Here is a 24723-nt window from a genome sequence, read left to right as displayed (position 1 = left end):
ATAAATTTTCAATCCAACAATTACTTAGACCTTTGACCTTGCTCTTGCTCTTACTTGTTGCATAGAAGGAATAGAAGGTGCAATTTGTCTTTATTTTTGCATGACGAATACATTTCCTTCATTACTTTGATTGCGCGCTCTGCGCATTGATTACTTCTGGGGATCTGTAGTATAGATGGCTCTTGCTTCCAGTGATTTTTCAAAGAGCTTAAAGCCTTTTTGTATGGATTCAGTACTTCAGCCAAGTTATTAAAGTCATTTTCGTTGTACAGTTGGTCTGTAAACCAATAGTCTGCCCAGCCATATGGTATATATAAACTTACTCTCTGCAGAACTGTCCTTGTTGAAAGAATTAAAATGAAGGCCAGGATCGCTAGTATAGTTCTGAAATTCCACCTCGCATTGCTGATGTTGGGTAATTTCTGAAACCTGATCAATGGAAAATGCCCCTTTTCATCAAAAAATCGGAACACTTGAGTGAGATGAAATAAAAATTTCATATTTTCTCTCCAACCTGTTGTTTTAAGAATTACTTCTATTCCATTATCAAACTGTGTTTTCAGTTTTTCATACCCCTTCAACAGTTGAGATGCAAATGGATATTTGATGTTTGGTGATTGTGTTTTACTTCCAAGTTCTTCATCCATCACCAAACAGAAGATTTTATCTAATACATGGTGTCGATAACTGATAAACTGAGGTTTGTTGATGCGTTTCTTTTGCGAATATTCGTTGCAATGATGTAGAAGTAGTCTCATCTTCTTCTTCATCGTTTTCATATTCACTGTTGTCAGCCTTAGTAAGAATCACTAAAACCAGGATAGTAAGATGATGAGTTGGATGATCTATTAGAAAGTATTTGTCTTTTAGAGGGATGGATCATTTCTTTACTGGTCGCTTGGCCTGTAGAGTATCCCACTGTTCTTTTGCTTTCCACTTGATGGTACAATCGCTTGTCCACGGAAGATAACCATGTTCCATCCACTTTAGTTATATCAAAAATTTCATAAAGGGGTTCATAGCATCCCTGCTTGACACATTCATCATAACATTTCATTATTTTATCAAGCTTTGCTCGTATAACTTGATCAGATACATGAGGAAAATTCAGTTTATTTTTCCACAATTCGGTGACTTCTTTGGAAATTTCTACTATTCACTCCTTTTTTCTTTTGATTTTTTGTTCAAAGAAATGGTAGCGACCGATAATTTACTTTTGGAGAGGCATTCTGCACTTTTCTTCCAGTGAATATTCTTCCAAAGGGACCATTCTTCTTCTTTTATGAGTCTTCAAATTTTACTAAACTATTGGTCCAGACATCCTTGTTCTTCTGAATGCAACTATTGCTTAGCAGCTATTTATACACAGTCTAAATTGTTCCAGAGTATTCTAAATTGTTCCAGAATATTCTAAATTTTTCTGAAATATTCTTAATTGTTCCAGAATGTTCTAAAGTTGTCTAAAATATTCTGGAATTTTCCAAAATGTTCTAAAGCTCTAAACACTTCTAATCTATACAAGTTTTAAATGATTTTCAGCAAAGCCACACGTATTACTAGTAGCAGTAATAAGATTAAATAAATGACGATTCGTAATTTTAATTGCGGGGTGACCTTTTTTTACAACCTAGAGGAATTAAACATGTTTTCTAACAAAAGTTCATCGATTATGACACAGGAAATTTTTTTTTTTTTGAAAGTCATAACCTTTATATATATATATATATATATATATATATATATATATATATATATATATATATATATATATATATATATATATATATATATATATATATATATATATATATATATATATATATATATATATATATATATATATATTTAAAAGAATAGTTTGTAACTAGTTTATTTTAAATAGTTTAAATTTAAGTCATCAATAATTTTTTACAGTTAATTATTTGTAGTAATTTGTTTACTGATTACAATTTATTAAAAGTTTTTTTAGATTAATATAAACATTTGCTGTATGCTATATTTTTTAATTACTTTCTTTTTGTTATAGCTGTTTGATTACAATGTACACCAATTGGAAAATGAGCAAATAACACGCTTTGTTCGTTTTCTACCAAAAAAATGGGATACACAAATTTGTTTGCAAGTAGAACTCTTTGGTTGCACCATAGGTAACTATTTTTTCATAATGTAAACTCTTTGATTTTTAATTACATAAATAAACAAAAGACAATTAATATGATTTTTATTTAGAATGTGACACTAGTTTAGGAATGGAAAGTAAGACAATACTAGACAAGGCTCTTTCTGCATCCTCAGCGCAAGTTAATTATCCTCCAAAAAATGCAAGACTTAATCTTGGGGACTATAACTTAAATGGATGGTGTGCTCAAAAGAATGATATAAATCAATACTTAGAAGTATAAATACTTTATTCTTTTTTTACACCTAAAACTATATTATTCTTAAGCTTATTTATGTGTTATTTAGGTTAGTTTTGATCATGAAGTACGGATTACTTCTATTGCTACACAAGGTAGTGAAGGAGATGTATCAAAATATGTTACTAAGTATCGTCTTCAATGGAGCTTAAATAGAGATTTCTGGAATCATTTAGACAATGAGGTAATAGTATAAGCCTAAATATATTTGTTTAAATAAAATAAATTGTTATAAATATATGCAAATAGATTTCTGTTTTCTATTTCTTTGATAGTAAACTTGCTCATATTATATAAGACATAAGCATACACTCACATAGATATGTTTACTACTTAATGCCATTTAATGGCATTAAGTTGTAAAATACCATTAATAAATTAATGCATAAATGGCATTATTATTACTGCAATAATGCCATTTATGCATTATTGTTAAGGAAGTAGGGCTGAATTTCCTGGTTAAATGCTATTCGGCATCTGTGATAAGATCGTAAGGACTTCTTTGAGCACCTAAAAACAAAAAACAAAAATTTTCAGAAAAAGAATAATGAAAAAATAAAAATTTATTGCAAAACAAATAGATAATTATCACTTGTATACTAACCTGTTAACTGATGTATACCATGCCTATCTATATTTGATTATGGCATTGTAACTGATTAGGCTTTAATCCTTATGATAGATGGCTTGCGTTGGTTTTGGCTGCCAAGTGTGGCACTAAAAATATTGTCCTATAAGTGTTCTGACCACAAACTATAAAATTTTCTGGATATGTTGTTCTGGACTCCTTGATCTTTTGACTTCATGAAATTTTTTTTCAATTTCTTAAACTTTGTTCTTACAAGCTGACAGTAGGTTCAAACTGTAACCTAACATTTATTATTGTTGCAAAACCTTTTACTTTTAACAGATTTAGAATCTGAAGTATATTTAGGGTGTGTAGAACAGATTTAGAATCTGAAGTATATTTAGGGTGTGTAGAACAGATTTAGAATCTGAAGTATATTTAGGGTGTGTAGAACAGATTTAAAATCTGAAGTATATTTAGGGTGTGTAGAACAGATTTAGAATCTGAAGTATATTTAGGGTGTGTAGAGCAGATTTAGAATCTGAAATATATTTATGATCTGTTGAACAGATTTAGAAAAAATATAATGGTATAAGCAAATTTGTTTAATCTACTTTCAGAACACCTCTTTCTCCATCAACGGTAATCTTTAACTATTTGAGGGTCTTACTGATAAGGAGTCTTACTGATAGTTGTAAATAATTCGTCCTGTAGCAAGTTTAATTTTTTTTTTTCATATTTGTTTACTTTTGATTTATAGTTATTCAGACATCAAATCTCTCAAATAAAATATTTTTCATTTCATTGATTGCTCATGGATAACACTTTTAATTATGTTTGGTTGAAACATATTTTAATGCAATGTATTCAGATTTAAATGCATTTTTTTATCATGCATTCAGAGATGTTTAAAAAAATAAAAAATACTTACTAGTAATGCGTTATAAATAAATAAAAACTGCAATCAATATTTTTTATTTTTAAAATATGTTTAAAATATGTTTAAAATATTTTTAAAATATGTAAAAAATTTATTTTAAAATTAATTTTTAGAAGTTTTATAAAAATAATTTTTTAAACTGTTACAAATATTTAAAAAATTTAAAAATGCTTACAATTTAGTAATAATCTAAAGGTATATGATTATACGTTTTTCTCACTTAATCATTTATCTCATCAGTTCATTTATCTAGCTAGTTCATTTATCTCCTTAAAATTTAACTCACAATTAATTTATCTTACTAGTTGAATGTATAACATTTGATTTAGATATCTGGAAATAATAATGGTCGAACTGTTAACCAATTCAAACTGCCTAGTTCAATAATAGCTCGATACATAAGAATCAATCCTATTTCATATGTAAATGGCATTTGTATGCGTGTTGAATTTTATGGTTGTGTTATAGGTATCTTATTTTAATTAGAATAATTTAGTTATTTTCATTTATGTTTTTTTGTGAACTTAACAAATAGTTCATTTAAAATCTAATACAATACAATCAATAGAACAGAGTTAATAGAACAGAATGTTAAAACCTAATACAATACAATCAATAGAACAGAGTTAATAGAGCAGAATGTTAAAAAGTTGGGTTACGAAACACTTATTGACACTTGTTATTTTTTTAGTGCTTTGTTAAAAGTTTTTTTTGTAGATTCTCCAACTGACACACCTCTAAAGACCAGTGAACATTTAATTTTCGGTAGTTTTCGTCTGGTTGACATTGAATACACAAATGAACTGTCAAGTTCAAACTCATTAAATTTTACGAAATTAGCTAATTCCATTCAAGCTGCAGTAAGTAGTTTTTTGAAGTGGTTAATAGAAAATCTTTTTTTTTGTTATTTATGCAATAATTAAAATAAAATGGAAGAAAAAACTTTAGTTTTCTAATTAATAACTTTTATATAATTTTTAACAATTTTTTAAATAAAAACTTGTAATAATTTTTTTCTTTTTGTCAAGAGAGATTTTCTAGTTTTTTAATTAATTTATAAAAAATTATATTCAACATTATTCTGAATTATATCTTGATTTATTCATGCTTTTTTTTTATTAAAAATGGGAATATCTAAATAATCAATAATTCATAATCAATAATTCAAAAAAATATTTTAACATATAGAATAAATATCTAATATTGCAATTTATTCATGATTTTTGGGATGTTACATTTTTTATGGTACAAATTAAAGTTATTTGCAATCTTTTCCATTTTTTCTTCTCCTTTTTATTAGCTCAAAATAGCAAGCATGGTAATTCAAGCAAGATATATGGTTACATTTATACTTTATCTCTCTATATATAAAAGGCAATGTTTTTATGTTTGATGTTAGCTATAGGCGTCAACACCTCTGGACCAATCAATACCAAACTTGGCACAGGCACTAAGTAGGCCTGAGCAGTGGTTTTAGCCAGGTTTGAGCTAAAACCAGCGTCCCCTCCACCTGCTGGGTTTGGGCCACCAGCTGCCCCTCTGGCCCCAAAGTTTTCCCAGACATTCAAAGAAAGTATTCCCAGACATTCAAAGAAAGTTTCCCAGACATTCAAAGAACAGAAAGTATTTAAACAACATAACTCACATAACACAATGAAATTTGGAAAAGATAAATTTAGTCAAGTTTAAGTGTGACAGAAACCCGCGCAAAGCGCCGGGTAATCTAGCTATTATATAAACTTAAAATTAAAAAATATGACAATTTCATCAAAAAAACAGTGTTTCACTCAGTTCTTTTGGAATCTTTTGTTATATTTTTGTAAAGTCTGTGGAGTTATTCAAAAAAATGCTAAGGTAAACTTAATGGAAGCAAAGGAACCAAAGTTTTTTTACAACAAAACGCCTTTTCTCTTCTCTATATCTCTATCACTTCAAGGCCTATCTAGTGCAAGGAAGGCATCCCCACAATGTATTTCACAAACGATGCATGATAGAGACAAATTTCATTAAACAATCCACCTAGAAATGGCCTGTTTAACCCTATAAAAACACTGAGGTGTATAAAAACACTCAGCCCTCAAAAGTGACCCAAAACAGTGATATCATTTTTTGTTTCTTTCAAAAAAGCATTTTCAAATTATCTCTCCATTTTCAATCGCGATTTTCAGGGCATGGGTTACTTGAAGATGACCAATACTGGCGTGATTGATTTGAAAAAGTGGTTGTTTTTTGATCACCATTCCAATTTCTCGCATCTTCCAGACTTTCATGTCCAACCACCACAACGACATGGCCCACAACAAGTCAGTCACAAGTTCAAGCATGGTGTGGAAGCAGTACATGACACACTCAAGTATTGTCGGCAAAATGAAAGGGTTATGGGTGGAGTATTGTTTTTACTTGCTGGTGATTTTTGGCAAACATTGCCAATCATACCATGAGGAACGGCTGCTGATGCAATAAATGCATGTCTCAAAGCATCTTCTACATTATGGCCTGATGTAAAGCAAAGGGTCCTTACCACAAACATGTGAGCTCAAGTCTCAGGTGATCCTTCTGTACTGGAATTTTCGAGATTGCTACTAATGCTTGGTGAAGACAGGGTACAACCTGATCAAGGTGGAAGAATTGGTTTTCCTGCTAATTTTTGCATTATGGCTAACTCATTACTTGAGTTAAAGAACAAGGTTTTCCCAGACGTTCAAAAAAAGTATACTGAAGGTCCGAATTCGTACTATGTCTAGCTGTGTGAGAGAGCGATTTTGGCACCAACAAACAGAGCTGTCAATGCAATTAATGCCAACATGATCAATGAGATTCTGAGGCAGGTGCATACTTACACCTCAGTTGACACCACAACTGACATGGGCGATGTGGTAGAATATCCTGTAGAGTTTTTAAATTCCTTAGAACCAAGTGGCATCCCACAAACTTGAACTTAAAGTTGGCGCACAAATTATTCTTTTACAGAACTTGGATGCACCAAAACTGTGCAGTGGAGCTCGACTTGGCATCAAAAAGTGCATACTAAATGTAATTGAAGCTACAGTTCTAGCAGGTTGTGCAAAAGGTGAAGATGTCTTTATTCCAAGAATCCCACTCATTCACGATGACAAGAATTTTCCTCTGCACTTTAAGCGCCTGCAGTTTCCAGTCCGAGTCTCTTTTGCTATGACAATAAACAAGTCACAGGGTCAGTCTTTGCAGGTTGTTGGCATCAACCTAGAAAAACCATACTTTTCTCATGGCCAACTCTATGTGGCCTGTTCAAGAGTCGGATCAAAATCTCAACATACTTGCTCCAGAAAATAAAACAGTCAATGTTGTGTATCAGAATGCCCTCCAGTAACAACAGACTGTACCTGTAGTATTTGGTAACTTTGTTAACCTTCATATGTTTCTGTTCAGAATAAATAAGAGTTTCATTTACTTAAATTTAAACAACTTAATTCACATTAAAAACAATGAAATTTGGAAAAGATAATTTGGTGAAGTTTAAATGTGACAGAAACCCGCGCAAAGCGCCGGGTAATCCAACTAACGGTGTTTAAATATAAACCATACATTTACCGAATGCTAATGCTAAATTCATTTGATAAATGCAATTTGTACAGCTAAGAAATTGATACTAAAAAAATGTATTAAATCCACTATACAGGGTTTTTCATACTAGAGTTCAATGTCACTTCATTAAATATTTTTACAGTTGTCTGCATCTAATCATATCAATATCAAAATGGTTTTTTATGTTGGAAAGAAAAAAAAAATGTTAAAAATGATTTAGCAACAATGCTGTTCATGTTTAGGCTTGGATAGGTTATCAAAATAGTTTCTGTTTTAGTAAATTTTTAGACCAATCATAATCATTTAATGAATTTTTGTTTATAATTTTTTAAGTTGTTAGTTACATATACAGCGTGGAAAATAATGGTTGGTCAAAGGCTGCCTGAAATGACTAAAATTTCTATTTTGACCTTCCAGCTGAATTCTTGTTGGTCATGGTTGGCCAGTTGGAAAAATTCAGAGTTTTGAAAAATGTTTCAAATATAATCAGGATGTAATTTAGAAAACCATACACTAAAACTTGAAAAAATTATTCAAATTTTGTGCTGCTGTGGTGCAGTGGTTAGGTTTCTGGCTCAGAAACCAGAGGTTCAACGGTGGCTCTTGCACAATAAGCAACGTTGGTAAGGAAGGAGATTGGTAAGGAAGAAGGTTGGTAAGGAAGGAGGTGTGAACTTTCTTGTTAAATGCTCTTCCTCTGTGCTCTATGATAAGACGAGCGCCTTAATAACTACACACAAAAAAATTTTAAAAAAGTTTTATTTTTAAACAGTTTTATTGTTTATATTATGCTTTGTTGACAAAGATTGTAACATAAACTGTAGCTTGTAATTTTTTTTTGCCTCGCTTATTTAGATTAGTTGCATTTTACTGGTGGTGAAATTCTTTTTTTTTATGAATGATATAAGTTCTTATTTTTCTATTATTTTAATAAAAATATTTAATGCATTATTTTATTAATAATATAATAATATTTAATAATTGTTGTATTTAACTAAGAACATTTGTTCCTTTCAATTATGTAATAATAACTTCGCAAATGGCAATATAACGTTTTTCACCGCGTTGTGTTTTACGCACATTTTGTTTTCTATTACTGAATTGTAATAGAATTATTAAACATCAACCCATCGAAATGATGGCGACTAAAATGATGGAGACAAACAACACTTTCATTTTTAACACAAGGAGGTCCTTAACACTACTTTAACACAAGGAGGAGTTAAAACTACTTGCTAAAAAAAACTCAGAAATTCTATAATCTTATATTTGAAAATACATTTTAAGTAAAAACTTCGTTTTATGTAAACTAATTAACATACAAACTTTAAATGCTGAATCTAATTTTTATAAATTAATTAAAAAACTAGAATACTTCTATATCTATATGAAATGAACAATCATTTGTATAATAACGTTGTTATATTTGTTTAAATTAGTTGATTATTAAATAATATTTTTAGATTAATTTTAGATTACCCAAGTTTATATTGGAAGTGAAACATTCAAAGATGGTTTCAAGGGAGTGACTATAAACACTTTTCGGTAAATTTGTTGTTTAAACTTGTTTTTCTTTTAAGAGCAATTGTGATTGTTATATAACTTAGATTTCATTCAACTTTCTTAATAAAAGAGACTGGGAACATGTGTTAGTAGTATCATGAGCCATACATACCTTCTGCCTTTATTTTTACAAACTTCTTTCTACAGTTATAGTTGCAATAGAAGTTTTTGAAAGTTATTTTGTCAATATTTGTGCTTTTCTTCTTCTCAATTTTTGTATTATCAACTTTGTTGCAGAATCAGTTATTTGTGTTTTAAAATTAAGTTAGGGTGTAAAATTTTTATTTCTGTCATTGCTTAGCACATCATTGCTATTTTAACTGACTTTTTGTTAAGTCATTGCTCAGCACATCATTGCTATTTTAACTGACTTTTTGTGAAGACATTGACTTTTTAGAATAGTATGAGATTAGGATGTGTTCTGAACTATGTTGCTGTTGCAACTCTAACATCTTTTGACATTTTAAGTTATTAGAATTCTTTATCTTTCTTACACAAATATTTTCTTGTTTCATTAGTTACAATAAATAAGTTGAAAGAGACTTGCTTACTCTAGTTTGTTTTTGACGTTTTAGATTTTATAGATTTACCATGTTGAGTCAAAAGATTTTTTGCTCAAAGAAGATATGAATGACCTGAGTCACTACAATCTTTTTATAGAGCCCCTATAAGCCCACCTCTTTACTCTATCACCTTTTCTCTTTATTCTTTATTATTCTCCTTCTCAAGACTGCACTCTTTTTCGATGTAATTTCTGATCAAATTGACCATGCTCTTTTTTTTTATACCTCTGCCAATATTGTTGTTATTAGTGACTTTAATACTTATCACACTGAATAGCTTGACTCAAACACCACTGACCCTGCTGGCACTTAAGCCCATAATTTGTGTATTTCTCAATCTCTTACTCAGATAGTCAACTTTGTGACTCGTTCTCCAGGCAACCCTAATTATTACCTTCATTCTAGTCTCATTCTACTCCATGGTTTTTATCTTCTTGTGCAGTTGCTATATCTAATTTCAATCATTTTTTTCGACTCTTAAGAGAACAAGCGGCTATTTATTATTGCTAGAATTCAATGTAAAAAAGTTGACGCTAAGCTTTGTTATTTCCAGTTTCTCATATCTTATTTCAGAAGTTAGACTCTAGAGACTTATGTAAAATCTTATATATAATAGCCTCATTAATAAAGGTAATATTCCATCTCTAACTCATGGGACTGATCTTATTACCTCTTCCAAGGACAAGTCATAACTATTTGCAAAGAATTTTTCTTCTAATTCGACTCTTGAATCTTATAGCCATACTCTTTCTGCCATTCCAGGTAAACAGACTAACCCATTGTTAGACATTCAAATCTGTTTCTGTTGCTAAAGTCATATCTCAATTAAACTCTTCTACGGCTTATGGTCTTGACAACATTCCTTGTCTCACAAAAGTGATTGACTGAGTTTTTTTTTCCAGCTTGCTGGAATATGGTATCTGTAGTTCCAATTTTTAAAAACTCTGGAGAATATTCTGACCCCTCAAAATTTCATCTAATCGATCTTCTCTCTGTTATTAACAATGTCAGACAATAAATAAGGTTTTCGATCTTCTTGTTCTACAGCTGACTTGCTAACTGCTGTGACTGAAAGATTCTATTTAACTAATTATTTAACTGTTTCTGATTTAATTAATCTTTAAACTATATAACAAAATCAATACAGTTTTATTAAACTTTTTATTGCAACATGGTTGAATGAGTCAAATGTTGAGTGGCTTGAATGAATGAGTAAAAAATTTTAATTGTTGAATTAATTTTTAAATTTTATTAACAACTCAGAAAACAATTTTAATAACAGTTTAGTAAGAGTTCTTCTTTTTTCTTTTTTTTAACTGTTTTTTCTTCTTTTTAGTTCTGGCAGTGTCATTGTAGACTTTAAAATGTTCTTCAGCACTTCAAGCAATGACGATCCATTGGAACCACTCAAAAAAGAAATATTGACTGGACAATTGGGGGGCTGGAAGGTTGATAAGAACTCATTTAAAATAAGTGAGTGAATAAGTGATGAAATTTTTATTTTTGAATTTATTGTGTTTAATTATTTTTTTTAATTATATGGTAATATATTTATTTTTTTTAATAATTCACCTCCCCAAGGCCAAGAAGACCACTACAGATGAGGAGGCTACCTAGTTTTGGTTAAAAGCCTCTCTCAACTTTATAACTCCGAAACACGAACCTTGACAAACAAGGCTGCTGTGCGGAGAAACAAGTTGAGCACGGTACTACCTGGAATCAAACTTGGAACCTCTCGTTTATGAAGCGAGCGCTCTACCACTACACCACTAATTAAAGCTCTTAGATGTGTTATAAAGATGATCTTATGTCTAATGTCCACCATCTAATTAAAGCTCTTAGATGTGTTGCAAAGATGATCTAATGATGATCATATGTTACAAAGATGATCTAATTCTTATCTAGCAGAATATTCTGTTAGTTAAGGACAAGAAATAAATCAAACATTTTTGTCAATATTTAACTGATTAATTTTATTTTGGTGTGTTCCACTTGAGACATTTATGATCAAAATTATACTTGAATCTTTCTATATGAAAACTTTTCTAAACATTTTTTGATCTTTCAAACCAAAAAAAAAAAAATAGTGTTCAAAATAAAAGATGATAAAGAGAGAAAAAATTAAAACTATTTTTAAAAATATTAACATTGTTATAAAATATAGTAGCAATTACAAAAATTCATTGTTAACGTTGTTACAATTGTAAAGTAATGAGTTTATATTTAGGATTTGTCCAAAGATGACGTTTTATGCAAGATTTGTTAATCATGACAATTGTATTGTCATGATTGAAAATTTTCTAAAAGTAAACTCAGATTTCATCTGGTTTACTTTTAGAAAAATTTCAACACGAATCACTTATTTTTTCTTGAATCATTTCGTTTTTTTTTGTTTTTGCTTTTTTTCATTAGTTCTTACTTTATCTTTATTAAAATTTTTTTGTTTTAGTTTTGACTTTTTCAAAAACATTTTTTGGCAGATTCAATAAGAATTTTTTTCAAATTTTTTATTTTAAATCTGCTAATACTAATGTGCTTCTATTTCTTTTTCTCGTTTCCTTTCTTCCCTTTAGCATTTTTGTTAAATCTTTAGAAGATAGAGTTATAATTAGCTTATCTGCGCTAAGTACATCATCACTGTTTGAATTCAAAAAATAGTGATATATATTTTCGTCTTTTGAGTAACCGACTTTTGTCAAGTGTTTTCTCTAATATTACTTATTTAGTAAACATAAGTAACATCAGCAGAGCTTTGTCCTGACAAGTAGAAATGGCTTACTACAATGTAAATTGTGGATGTTAAAATTCATTAAAACATAATAGTAATAATGCATATATACAATGTATACATTAAAACATAATAATTACAATGTATATATACAATGTACACAATGGCACATTGTATACAATAATTGGGTAATCGGAATGTAAAGTGCGAAAACTTTGCAAACTGTGTTTAGTCGGATGAATGGACTGAAAATCATTTTGATCTAGGTGTAGCAACAATTGTGGAAATGAACACATTAATTCTCAATTTTCTTTAAAGTAGTTTTTACGGAATATAGTACTAATATACTGTAAAAAAGCGACAATTTTATATTTACTATATTTAAATATAGTCAGCAAGTTTTTCAGAGTTTGCAAGACTTCACAAGCAAAATTTCAGACTGGCTAAATCATTAGCTATGGCGACATTTATTAAGATATTTTCAGAAATATTAAATTGATTCATACTTATCGACAGCTTTAGCTTAAAGTTTTCTAAAGTTTTCTTACTTCTAGTTTTTTAAAATTTTTTAAATTCTTATTTTGTTTTGTAGATCAAGAGTCAAAGAAAGACCCCCATACTGGTAAGCTTTTTATATGAAGTGTTTTCTAATGAAAAAACGTATCATTTCAAATAAATCAGTTTTTAAATTTACGACTTTTTTTTCTTCATTAATTAGGCTCTAACAGTGGTGGTCTCTCAAGCGGTGGAAAGGTTGGTTTAGTAATATTCTTTCTAATTGTAATTAGCGCAGTTATTGGATTAGCATTATATATAAAGAGGAAAAAATCTGGTTACAAGCACAAACCTTTCTCAAATCCTCTTTTTGAAGAAGATATGAACGTTAAGTTTATGAATGGTGAAGAATCGTAACTTTATTAATTCTTTTATAAAATTTATCATTTTCTAAATTAAATTAAAAAAAAAAAAAAACTAGTAACGAGTATGTTGATGAACACAACACCTTGAATTTTATTTATTAAAAGTTAATTTTAATGTCACAAAAATATTTTATAAAATGCATTTTTATAGTTGTAATTAATTTTGTAACTTTTATTTTTTACACCTTTTAAAATAAAAACGAATTATTTTAACTTCTTTTATATTAATAGATACTTATAAATGTTTGTACGCACACATGTTTAGTAAATATCTTTGTTTATTTGTATGTGTGTATATATATATATATATATATATATATATATATATATATATATATATATATATATATATATATATATATAAAGTATCTTTAGCTAGAAGCTTTGTAAATTTTCTCTAAAGAGATATCTTTTATACTTTTACTCGTTTGTTTTTTTTTCTCCCATTTTGTTTGAACACTTTTTTTATTGTTGTTGTTCATTCATCATAATTGTCGTCATTAGTATGATGATCGACGTTAATATAACAAAATAAGTTTAGTTACCCGTAAAAACAAGGTTTTTCTCCCGCACGCTAGTAATTTTATTACTAGCCTGTTCTTTATTACAATATTTAAGATAAAGATACAATTAAATAAATAAAAAGAAAAATTACAAGAGAAGGTATTGTTAAAATATAAAGAATAAAGAACGTGGATTCTCCAAGAAGACCACCAATTCTTGTCACAGAAAGTCGGTGATGGAGAAATTTTTTAACAAGTTAAGTTTTTCTTTTCTTGTTACGATGTATACGGCTGGCGTCAAACTACTTCTACTTTAATACTAAGTCTTCTGAACCACTGACTAATGCAAACAATAATGTCTCTAAATTTCTAAATAAAAAATAAGTCTAAAATGTCAATAGTTTAAAAATAAAATGCGGATAATAATGTACATTAATTTCAAAACACGTTACAATTCGCGCCCACTCAATCTTTTTTTATCGGATACAGGGCTGTTCTAGTTTCTTAGTGTGTGTCTAATCCTTAAGGGCTGTTCTAGTTTCTTAGGGTGTGTCTAACACCTAGAAAAATTTTATTCGAAAATTATTCGGCATTTTCGACCTTTAGTTGGCAGTCGGCAACTTAATATGATAAATTTTCTATAAGCCTTCATCGGCAAAAAAATAGATACGTCACAAACACCCCTTCCCTCCCTCTCCTTCCACTATAAGGATTCCTTCGAGGCGGCCCTAGTCAGATATATTATTATATAATTTACAATATAATTTTTTAACTATATTTATTAGCAGTATGGGATTGCATAATTTTTGTTTTTTAGATTTGAGGAAATTTTAGTTTTCGCTATGGGAAAGTTTTCAAAGTTTTTTTAAAAAATGTCGCTTTTAACGATATATTATACAGTTAACTATTCGTTAACTATTCGATGACGTAACGTAGAAAAAGCACTCACAGAAAGTAGTACTCAATATGATTGGTAGCTGCATTACTCGGTCTTCGCGGTGCTCTGTGACAATTAGTGTACAGAAAAAACAATTGATGTAATTATAACATGGGCATTGTTAAAAAAATAGTTTTTTAAAGATCACTTTTTGTTGCAGAAAATTAAGGATTACTTTTTGTTGCTGAAAACATAATGGTTAGAAAAATCCGAGTTTTATTTACTTAATTAAGAATTAAAAAACGTAAACAAAGTCGGACAGGGTTTCATGAATTTCTATCTTTGTTGCAAATTTTAGATTTATTTTGATAGTAAATGGTCTGCAGACAATCACTTTAACAAGCCTCTTTAAAAAAATTTATACTGCTGTGTTAAACGATCGTTTCTAAGATCAGTAGTTTTCTTTCTATAATTTTCTTAATATATATATATATATATATATATATATATATATATATATATATATATATATATATATATATATATATATATACTATGTAAGTGTGTTCTACAAATAGAGTGCTTAAAACATTTATCTAATTTTCCTCAACAATTTCTTTCTCCTTCTGTAGGTTCATCAGGAAGAATGTCTAAACATCAAAAAATTCAAATTTTTAAAAAATTTAATTGAATACTTCTTTATTCTTTAATATTTCCAGTCTTTGAAACAAAGAAGACCAATAGTTATAGTATAAAAAATAAAAATAAATAACTCTAAAAGGATTTAGGATCTCAATTAAATATACATAAAATTGCTACACAATTTTTTCATTTCAACATACTTTTATTCCTTTTGACAAATTCATATAATCGTTGACTGTGATCATATGATCGTAGGCTGTGAACTAAATTAAATTAAACTTTAAATAAACTGTAAACTTAGTTTACAATATCATTTAAGCTTTCAATTTTTTAATCTATAATTACATTCCAAAATATTAGTGTGATATTAAAACTACAATTGATATAATTTGTACTAACTTTAATATTTGAGTACTGTAATAATGTACCCAACCAACAGAATCTGTCACTGAATTTAAATCTCGTTTAATATAAACCTGATTGCCAAAAAGACTGATTGCTCAAAGTCGTACACAAGAACAGACAAAAAAGAACTTTCTATTCGCACTAAATATATTATATTCACTACATGAAGAATTTTATTAAATGAAGAATGAAATAAACATTATAATAGCCATGTACTGCACCTAATGAAGAAGGTTATTTTTTATAAATAAAGTTGATTTGGTAAAAAATATTAAAAATGTTTTTATAAAGAAGCTTATCTTAAATAAATATATTGGAAGATTATTCGCATCGAAAAAATGCATAGCATCGAAAAAATGCAAATGCATCTAGTACTAAAAAATTACTTGGCTATCGCTTCCACCACAAAAATCCAGCTGTTTTACTCACAGCCTTCAACTAATAATGATAGGTGGCAGGTAATTTAAAAATACTACAGTAGAGGGACAATATTGACGTGAACCAAGCAAAATCGTGGTGCTATTTTCACTGGCTCTCTGTGACAAGACCTCATTCTTAGAGTTTCTGCGTTCTAAATCTTCATGACGCTTTTATTTTTTATTTTTACGTGTATTTTCTTTTATATTTAATTGTATTTTATAGATTGTAATAAAGAACAAAAAATAAATTGAAAAGTCGTTTTAGGTACCTTACCCTAAGGTAGCGTTATTATATATCACTGAAATTTGACATCTGGTGTTAAATTTATCAAAAAAAAGTTTCTCGTTTAAAAGTTACGGCCATACAAAAGTATTTCAGGGGTAAATGAAAGGATTATTTAACTTTACATGGTCATAAATTGTAAACGAAAGGCGATTTTTTAATGAAAGTTGAAGGTTAATTCACCTTCTCAAGGCTGAGAAGGCCACTACAGTCAGGAGCCTACTTATTAGAAAGGGGTTTTAACCATAACTTATTAGTTATGGTTAAAACCCTCTCTTAACTTCATAACTCCAAAACACTAACCTTGGCAAAAATGGCCGCTGTCCGGAGAAACAAGTTAAGTGGGATTATTACTAGACATGGTAAGGACGTGGTGGGGATTGAACCTGGAGTTTATGAAACGAGCGCTGTATCACTACACCACTACCGCATTAGTTCTTGTAAAGAACTTTTAGAGCTAATCTAAACCTGTTTAGATTAACTCTAATTGACTTAACTTTTTGCAAGTCATCTTCATTTGAAACCAGTATCAACATTTTGGAAATTTGAGTATGCCAAAAGGCTCTTAGTTACCAATTTTGAGCAACTTTATAACTGGGTACTCGCCTTAAATACGTAATTTCTCTCCAGGCCCATGTAAAAAAAAAGAAGTTGTTTTTCACATTTATGGAAAGAAGAAAATTTGTCTGATGATATACAAAAAAAAAACTTTTGCAAGGTCTTAGAGCATGTTCATATGCACCTTGAATAGTTCATTTTCTGGAAAAGAAACCCTTTTTTCTTGACCAAGTTATTCATTTGGTTTTCGGGTGTTTTAAACACGCAACAGACAAGCCCATAAAATCATTTCATTAAAACTAGAATCTAGACTTTACAAAAGAATTTAATAAAATGAGATTACAAGCATTTAACATTTTTCTAGATTTTCCTGATTCACACAGTTGCGCTAATGTATTAAAAAACATTACGCACACGTATAAAAGTTGCTTCAATTTAAAAACTAATACAGTAAGAGAGTTATTACTATGCGCGTAAAAACTAGCATTTCAAGTTTTGAAATTTTTTACAAGAAAAACCTAAATATTCCATTATTTAAATATTTTAAAAAACTAATACCATCATTAACTCAATACAATTAAATTTAAATTAAAGTATACATTTACTTATGAGTATTTAAACAACAAAAAGCGTTTTCTTAGTTGCAACTATATTGCACTTCAAGATATTTATATGTTCCCACACATGGGTCGCCAAATACTGCATTTGAGGCTTTAATTGTACAAGACGATTTTGCTGAACAGTTTTTATTAACAAGTTCAATTGTAATTTTTTCATTGTTACATTTTGTGTTTGAATCTTGTGTTCCAGGACAAACATTAGACAAGGTTCTGCCGTAGTTGGCTTGGATTATTTTAATTTTTTGATTACTACTACACTCTATTTTTAAATCACTACCTTCACATGCTCGTGCAACGTTTGATTTAGATTTACCTAAAGATAAGCAATTTTTTAAATGCCGTTTTGTCCGTGTGTTAAACCCAATTATTTATGAAAATATAATTAATTAGTTACTTTTTACAATTATTTATTTACATATAAATAATTAGTTACTACAAGATATATATCCTGCAGCGACTAATTAGAAATGCCAACCACAAAAGATAAAAAAAACAATTTATTTACAGTGATATTGTACTTCTAGGTATTTATATGTTCCTATGCATGGATCTCCAAACACTGCATTGGTGGCTTTAACAGTACAAGAACACTTGTCTGAACAGCTGTTATGAATAACTTCGAGTGACTTTTTTCTATTATCACATTTTGTATTTAAATCATTGGCACCTGGACAAACGCCAGGTAAGTTTCTTCCGTAGTTTGCATCAACAATTTGAATTGGTCCTTTACCATTGCAATCAATTTTTAGATCGCTTCCTTCACATGCTCGCGCAACAGAATATTGTGGTTTGCCTAAAATATGTGATATGTTATTTTAAAAGAGTTGCGATTTGCTTTTTAATATATAAGAGTACTAAATAAACTAGTAAAAACAAGTATATGATTGTCAAATCCACAGACAAAAAATTTTTTTTATTTTTATAAACAGTAATCATCCTGTCACACTAGATTCGACTCGAAGATAATCATAATTTTCAAGTAAAAAGAGATTCAAAATTAGGATAAACAGGATAATCAATATCTCACAATACAGTTTTTTTTTCTTTTTACTTTGAAAGTTCGTATTAGTTTAAGCTAAATAAAATTCAAATATGAAAAAAAAAATGTAAACTTACACTTATACTGCACTTCCAAGTATTTATATGTTCCAACGCACGGATCACCAAAAACGTTGTTAGAGGCTTTAACAGTACACGAACATTTGTTTGAGCAAGTGTTATGAATTATTTCAAGCGACTTTTTTTTGTTATCACACTTTGTATTTAAGTCATTTGCACCAGGGCAAACTCCCGACACAGTTCTCCCATAATTTGCATCAACTATTTCAATTACTCCTTTCCCATTGCAATCTATTTTTAGATCGCTTCCTTCACATGCTCGTGCAATAGGTACTTGTGGTTTACCTAATTATAAGTTTATATTATATATATATATATATATATATATATATATATATATATATATATATATATATATATATATATATATATATATATATATATATATATATATATATATATATATATATAAATGTACATAATAATTATTTACATCTGTATTGCACTTCAAGGTATTTGTATGTTCCTACGCATGGATCACCAAATACTGTGTTGGATGCTGTAATGATACATGACGACTTTGCAGAGCAAACATTATTTATTACTTCGAGCGACTTTTTTTTGTTATCACATTTTGTATTTAAGTCATTTGCACCAGGGCAAACTCCTGACACAGTCCTCCCATAATTTGCATCAACTATTTCAATTAATCCTTTGCCGTTGCAATCTATTTTTAGATTGCTTCCTTCACATGCTCGTGCAATAGGTACTTGTGGTTTACCTATTTATAAGTTTGATATATATGTATATATATATATATATATATATATATATATATATATATATATATATATATATATATATATATATTTGTATATATTTATATATAAATATATATATATATATATATAATATATATATATATATATATAAATATAAAGATATATATATACATATATATATATATATATATATATATATATATATATATATATATATATATATATATATATAAATATAAATATATATATATATATATATATATATATACATAATAATAATAATAATACTTAAATTATGCGTTTAAAAAAAATTTATTTACATCTGTATTGCACTTCAAGGTATTTGTATGTTCCTACGCATGGATCGCCAAATACTGCGTTGGATGCTGTAATGATACATGACGACTTTGCAGAGCAAATATTATGTATTACTTCCAGCGACTTTTTTTTGTAATCACATTTTGTATTTAAGTCATTTGCACCAGGGCAAACTCCCGACACAGTCCTCCCATAATTTGCATCAACTATTTCAATTAATCCTTTGCCGGTGCAATCTATTTTTAGATCGCTTCCTTCACATGCTCGTGCAATAGGTACTTGTGGTTTACCTATTTATAAGTTTAATATATATATATATATATATATATATATATATATATATATATATATATATATATATATATTTATATATATGTATATATACATATATTTGTATATATTTAAATATAAATATATATAAATAGAAATATATATATATATATATATATATATATATATATATATATATATATATATATATACATATAATAATAATAATAATAATAATAATAATACTTAAATTATGCGTTTAAAAAAAATTTATTTACATCTGTATTGCACTTCAAGGTATTTGTATGTTCCTACGCATGGATCGCCAAATACTGCGTTGGATGCTGTAATGATACATGACGACTTTGCAGAGCAAACATTATGTATTACTTCCAGCGACTTTTTTTTGTTATCACACTTTGTATTTAAGTCATTTGCACCAGGGCAAACTCCTGACACAGTCCTCCCATAATTTGCATCAACTATTTCAATTAATCCTTTGCCGTTGCAATCTATTTTTAGATCGCTTCCTTCACATGCTCGTGCAATAGGTACTTGCGGTGTACCTATTTATAAGTTTTGTATATATATATATATATATATATATATATATATATATTTATATATATATATTTATATATATATATATATAGACATTAAAACCCCGCTATTTCAAACAAAATCCGTTACATTACACTATAAGTATGATATTATATTTATGAATTTATAAAAGAATATTAACATTGAACATACAAAGTTTAACAAAAGATTTACATTTGTACTTTACTTCAAGGTACTTGTATGTTCCAACGCATGGATCACCAAATACTGTATTGGATGCTTTAATAATACATGAGCTCTTGTCTAAACAGCTACTGTGAACAATGTCAAGAGATTTTTTCTCGTTTGTACATTTTGTATTTGAATCGTAGGCACCAGGACAAACATTAGACAAAGTTCTACCGTAGTTTGCATAAATCACTTCAATTTTTCCCTGACCATTACAATCAATTTTAAGATCGCTTCCTTCACATGCACGCACAACATGAGAATCTGGTTCGTCTAGAAATATTTTAGAAATTTCAATCTACTTGAATTTAATTATTCTTAAATTTACAAATTTGTTAAAAAACCAATTTATTTTACCGCTTCTTAAAATTCTGTATTAAAACATATTGGTCACAAATTTTAATTAAACCCTTTTTTTTATATATATATTATCTTCACCTCCAACAAGGCTGCAAGCATCCACTAGTAGAGTTGGAAGTTACTGGAAGAGAAAAGATGAAGTTTATAAAGCAAGATAACAATTAAAAGATGACTTAAAAGATTGCAAATTATATGAATCAGGAAAATAACCCACATTAAAGTATTTAAGATTGTGTACATATGATTTTGTCGGTTATTGTTACCAAACGAAAAAAAATGTGGTGTGAGCAATATGTGACACTGTATTCTTTTCTTCTTAATTTAAGAAATGGCGTTAGACCACGTACGGTTTGGGAATATAACTATCATAACCACACATGCAACATATTAACGTCGTCCCATTAATTAGAGTACATAAATTGCAAACATCAAAACTTTTTTTTGGGAAGTCATATTTTGTTTAAATAAAAATTTTTTGTGCAAATGTGAACCTTTTTAAATAACGTAATAAACAATCAATAGAAAGTTTTTAATCAATTTTACTATATAGCTTTTAAAATTGTGTTTTACTCTAAATGTTTATAGTCCTAAAAAAGCCATTATTTTAAACTGTACTTTAATTTAAGTACGTTTAAAAACGACTGAAAAGCCTGTATTGTTGGGTCATTGTAACTACGATAGATTTGCATTTAACGAAATTGAATTTTCACATTATTTGGGTCAATGACCTCTTTGTAAATGAAATACATTTTAGTGAAGGTGCACTGAGTAGTGAACACCTTAGAGATGCCAGAAGACCTCCAGATTTCATCCGAGACTGGTATTCTACAAGAAAATCCACTCTGGGCGCATACCAAGGTGTCTTTTTGCTAGATTGTCCCTTTGTGTTATCCCAAAAGGACTTTTTTCAGAGTACCACATTAGGACAATTGCCATAGACCTCTGCATTGGCACTTCGACCAAAGGACTTTTAGTGGAGTTCAGTACAAATTGCATACAATTGTAAGGGGTTTTTTTAACGTGGGTGATAGTAAGTGCAGTGATTGGTTGCACTATAACGAGGGTTGGTGAGATTTTGGAACTATCTTCATTTCTTACAGCTGTGCATATAATGTAAATAGTCAAAATAATGTATGTGTGCATACTGTGGTAGCTTGTGTTATTAGTATGAGTAATTAGTACGAAATTAGTTAAAAGTCATTTCAACTGGTATAACGTAAACTAGACGTGAATTCTAGTAGTCATTTAACATATATATTAAAACAACAATTACAACTAAATAATCCAGAATATTAGAATAGAATAACAACAATGTAGCAACAATAACTTGTATGAATGTAGTAAATCTATGCCTAACTAAAACAATATATATATATATAAATAAAATAAAAAATAAAAATAAAAATAGATCAAAATGAGTTCTTGAAGCCCTTTGCCTTCTTATTTATGCTTCATACTTCAACTTCATAAAATAATGAGATCTATAAACTATATATCGTCGCTTCTAATTGCTAATTTACCTAAATATATAATATTTAGGTAAATTAACAATTAAAAGTCAATATAAATTTATGATAAACTCATACTAATTCTAGTTTCAATAAATAAATTTGATAAATTAGTTTAAGAAACCGTTTTAAACTAACTTAGTAATAATATTATTTGCATATTTTATAGATTTTTAAAAATATTTTTAAGGAAAAAAAGTAGTTGTATACTGGAAAATACATTTAATCTCAACTCAATTTCAACAGTTCATTAAATTTACTGGTTCAAGTAAGTTTAATGAACCCAATAATTCAAAGGTTCAATATTTCACAAACACGTTCAAAGCTCTTAGAAACAAAAGAATTGCTTAAGAAAGGAGAACAGTTTTATAGTTGTTTTTATTTAACAAAAAATGAATTTTTGTTTTTTCCCCTAGTATTCAAGATCCTCCAAGAAGACAAACGGTCTTTTCGTAGAACACCGCAGAAGGGCATTTAAATTGAAAGTTAACGCCTTTCTTGCATATATTTCTTGCATGTTGTTGCATACATGGCTAAAGCAGACATCAAACTTTAGACCTCTTGATTCTGAGGCAACCACTCTAATCACTGCGCCACAGTTGCTCATTTTAAAAAAAATTTTAAAAAATCACATTTCAAAAAATGACTACTTTTTAAGCCTCAAGGCAGTATCCTCAAAATCATAGACAATAATTTAATTTTAAAATTTGGGAAAAATCTGACTTAAAACCTTAAAATTATTTTTCTGATGAGTGTTACATACATTCACAAAAAAAAAGGTGAACGGTTAACATGAGTTATTACTTACATTTGAAAGTTATTTTAGAAATGATATAAAATTTATTAATTTAGTATTAACTTATATATTTTAGCAACTTTTTTTTTCAATTTTTGCAGCTGCGGCGCCGTGGTCAGAGTTCTGGCTCAAAAGGGATCCAAGGTTTGACGCTGGCTCAACCCCAATAAACAACATTGGTTAGAAAGACGTGAAACTCCTAGTTAAATTCTCTTCCGTGGTGCTCACCCTAAGAACTTCTGGGAGCCTAATAACCACACACACACACACACACACACACACACACACACACACACACACACACACACACACACACACAGACACACACAAGAAAAGAATTTTTAATTTGTCATTTATTTATTTTATTTATAACCCAAAAAAACACCGTGTAAAATGAAATCTCTACTTTTACATTACAAATGTGCGCGTAGGTGAGTGCCCGTGCGTGTGGGTATATTGTTCTTAATTCAAATTTTGAATTTTATAAAATAATACAAGATGAAACAAAAAAAATACAATAAAATTGCAACAAAATAATAAGATCTACTACGTCATACTAGTGTACATATATCATATATATGTGTACATATATCATATATATGTGTACATATATCATATATATGTGTACATATATCATATTTACAAAACAAAAGTTTATATTTCATACAAATAATTTTTTTTGACGTTATTGAATATTGGGTTATTTGTAATATTTTAAATATTCTGATTAAAGATATAAAGATGCTTACCGACGGCTTCAGCAAATCCAGCAAAGATAACCAAAAAAATCAGAAAAAAGTGTTCTTTTACCATTTCCAGAAGTTGATTAATAATTAAAAAAAGCAGTTTTACTTTTATTTATAGTGATATCAGAAATTTACTTAATTATCGGTAATTATCTTTAATATGCCGTTTGCATAACGTTGGAAATTAGTTTATAATTAAATAAATTTATCCACTCATTGAGAATTTAAAACGCAATATTGAAATATCAAAACAATATTATTGATTTGAAAATGTACTATTGTATACGTGTTGCTTACTGTTATTTAAATAAATTATTTGATATAAACGTTATTATAATATAATACAGGATGATATCAAAATATACCTAATATAATACAGGATGATTTCAAACTTCAAAAATTATTTAAAACACCTTATATTAAATAAAATATTATGGGTGTCAAGTTAGCGCTATTAAAGTCGTCATAATATGTCCAATGAATTTAAACAATGTCCAATGGATTTAAACAAAATTTAAAATAATA

At 28.6% G+C, this 24723-nt stretch overlaps 2 protein-coding genes across 4 annotated transcripts in view; one reads left to right on the top strand and one right to left on the bottom strand.

Moving 5' to 3' along the window:
- Positions 1 to 13473, top strand: part of LOC100215503 (uncharacterized) — a 208094-nt gene extending 194621 nt beyond the window's left edge. The window contains exons 93-101 of the mRNA XM_065809523.1: positions 2027 to 2147; positions 2230 to 2396; positions 2467 to 2601; positions 4255 to 4393; positions 4643 to 4785; positions 8964 to 9034; positions 10952 to 11088; positions 12936 to 12965; positions 13062 to 13473. Of these exons, the coding sequence (XP_065665595.1) occupies positions 2027 to 2147; positions 2230 to 2396; positions 2467 to 2601; positions 4255 to 4393; positions 4643 to 4785; positions 8964 to 9034; positions 10952 to 11088; positions 12936 to 12965; positions 13062 to 13255 (1137 nt within the window). The 3' untranslated portion in view covers positions 13256 to 13473. The remainder of the gene's footprint in view (positions 1 to 2026; positions 2148 to 2229; positions 2397 to 2466; positions 2602 to 4254; positions 4394 to 4642; positions 4786 to 8963; positions 9035 to 10951; positions 11089 to 12935; positions 12966 to 13061) is intronic.
- Positions 13474 to 17475: 4002 nt separating this feature from the next.
- Positions 17476 to 24340, bottom strand: LOC100200514 (rhamnose-binding lectin). 3 transcript variants are annotated; one of them, XM_065811016.1, is made up of 8 exons: positions 24202 to 24340; positions 20774 to 21061; positions 20278 to 20565; positions 19732 to 20019; positions 19123 to 19410; positions 18687 to 18974; positions 18076 to 18363; positions 17476 to 17883 (listed from the first exon to the last, which is right to left on the bottom strand). In XM_065811016.1, the coding sequence occupies exons 1-8, from the start codon at positions 24263 to 24265 to the stop codon at positions 17588 to 17590; spliced, it is 2088 nt and encodes a 695-aa protein (XP_065667088.1). In that variant the 5' UTR covers positions 24266 to 24340; the 3' UTR covers positions 17476 to 17587. The 3 variants fall into 3 exon arrangements, with proteins under 3 accessions (XP_065667088.1, XP_065667089.1, XP_065667090.1); XM_065811017.1 differs by lacking the exon at positions 20278 to 20565; XM_065811018.1 differs by lacking the exons at positions 19732 to 20019; positions 20278 to 20565.
- Positions 24341 to 24723: the final 383 nt, after the last annotated feature.

Source organism: Hydra vulgaris, chromosome 11 (genome assembly GCF_038396675.1).
Source record: "Hydra vulgaris chromosome 11, alternate assembly HydraT2T_AEP".
In the NCBI taxonomy this organism is placed as follows: Eukaryota; Metazoa; Cnidaria; class Hydrozoa; order Anthoathecata; family Hydridae; genus Hydra; species Hydra vulgaris.
The sequence above is the reverse complement of the archived record's forward strand: the minus strand, read 5'-3'. Positions and strand labels throughout refer to the sequence as shown.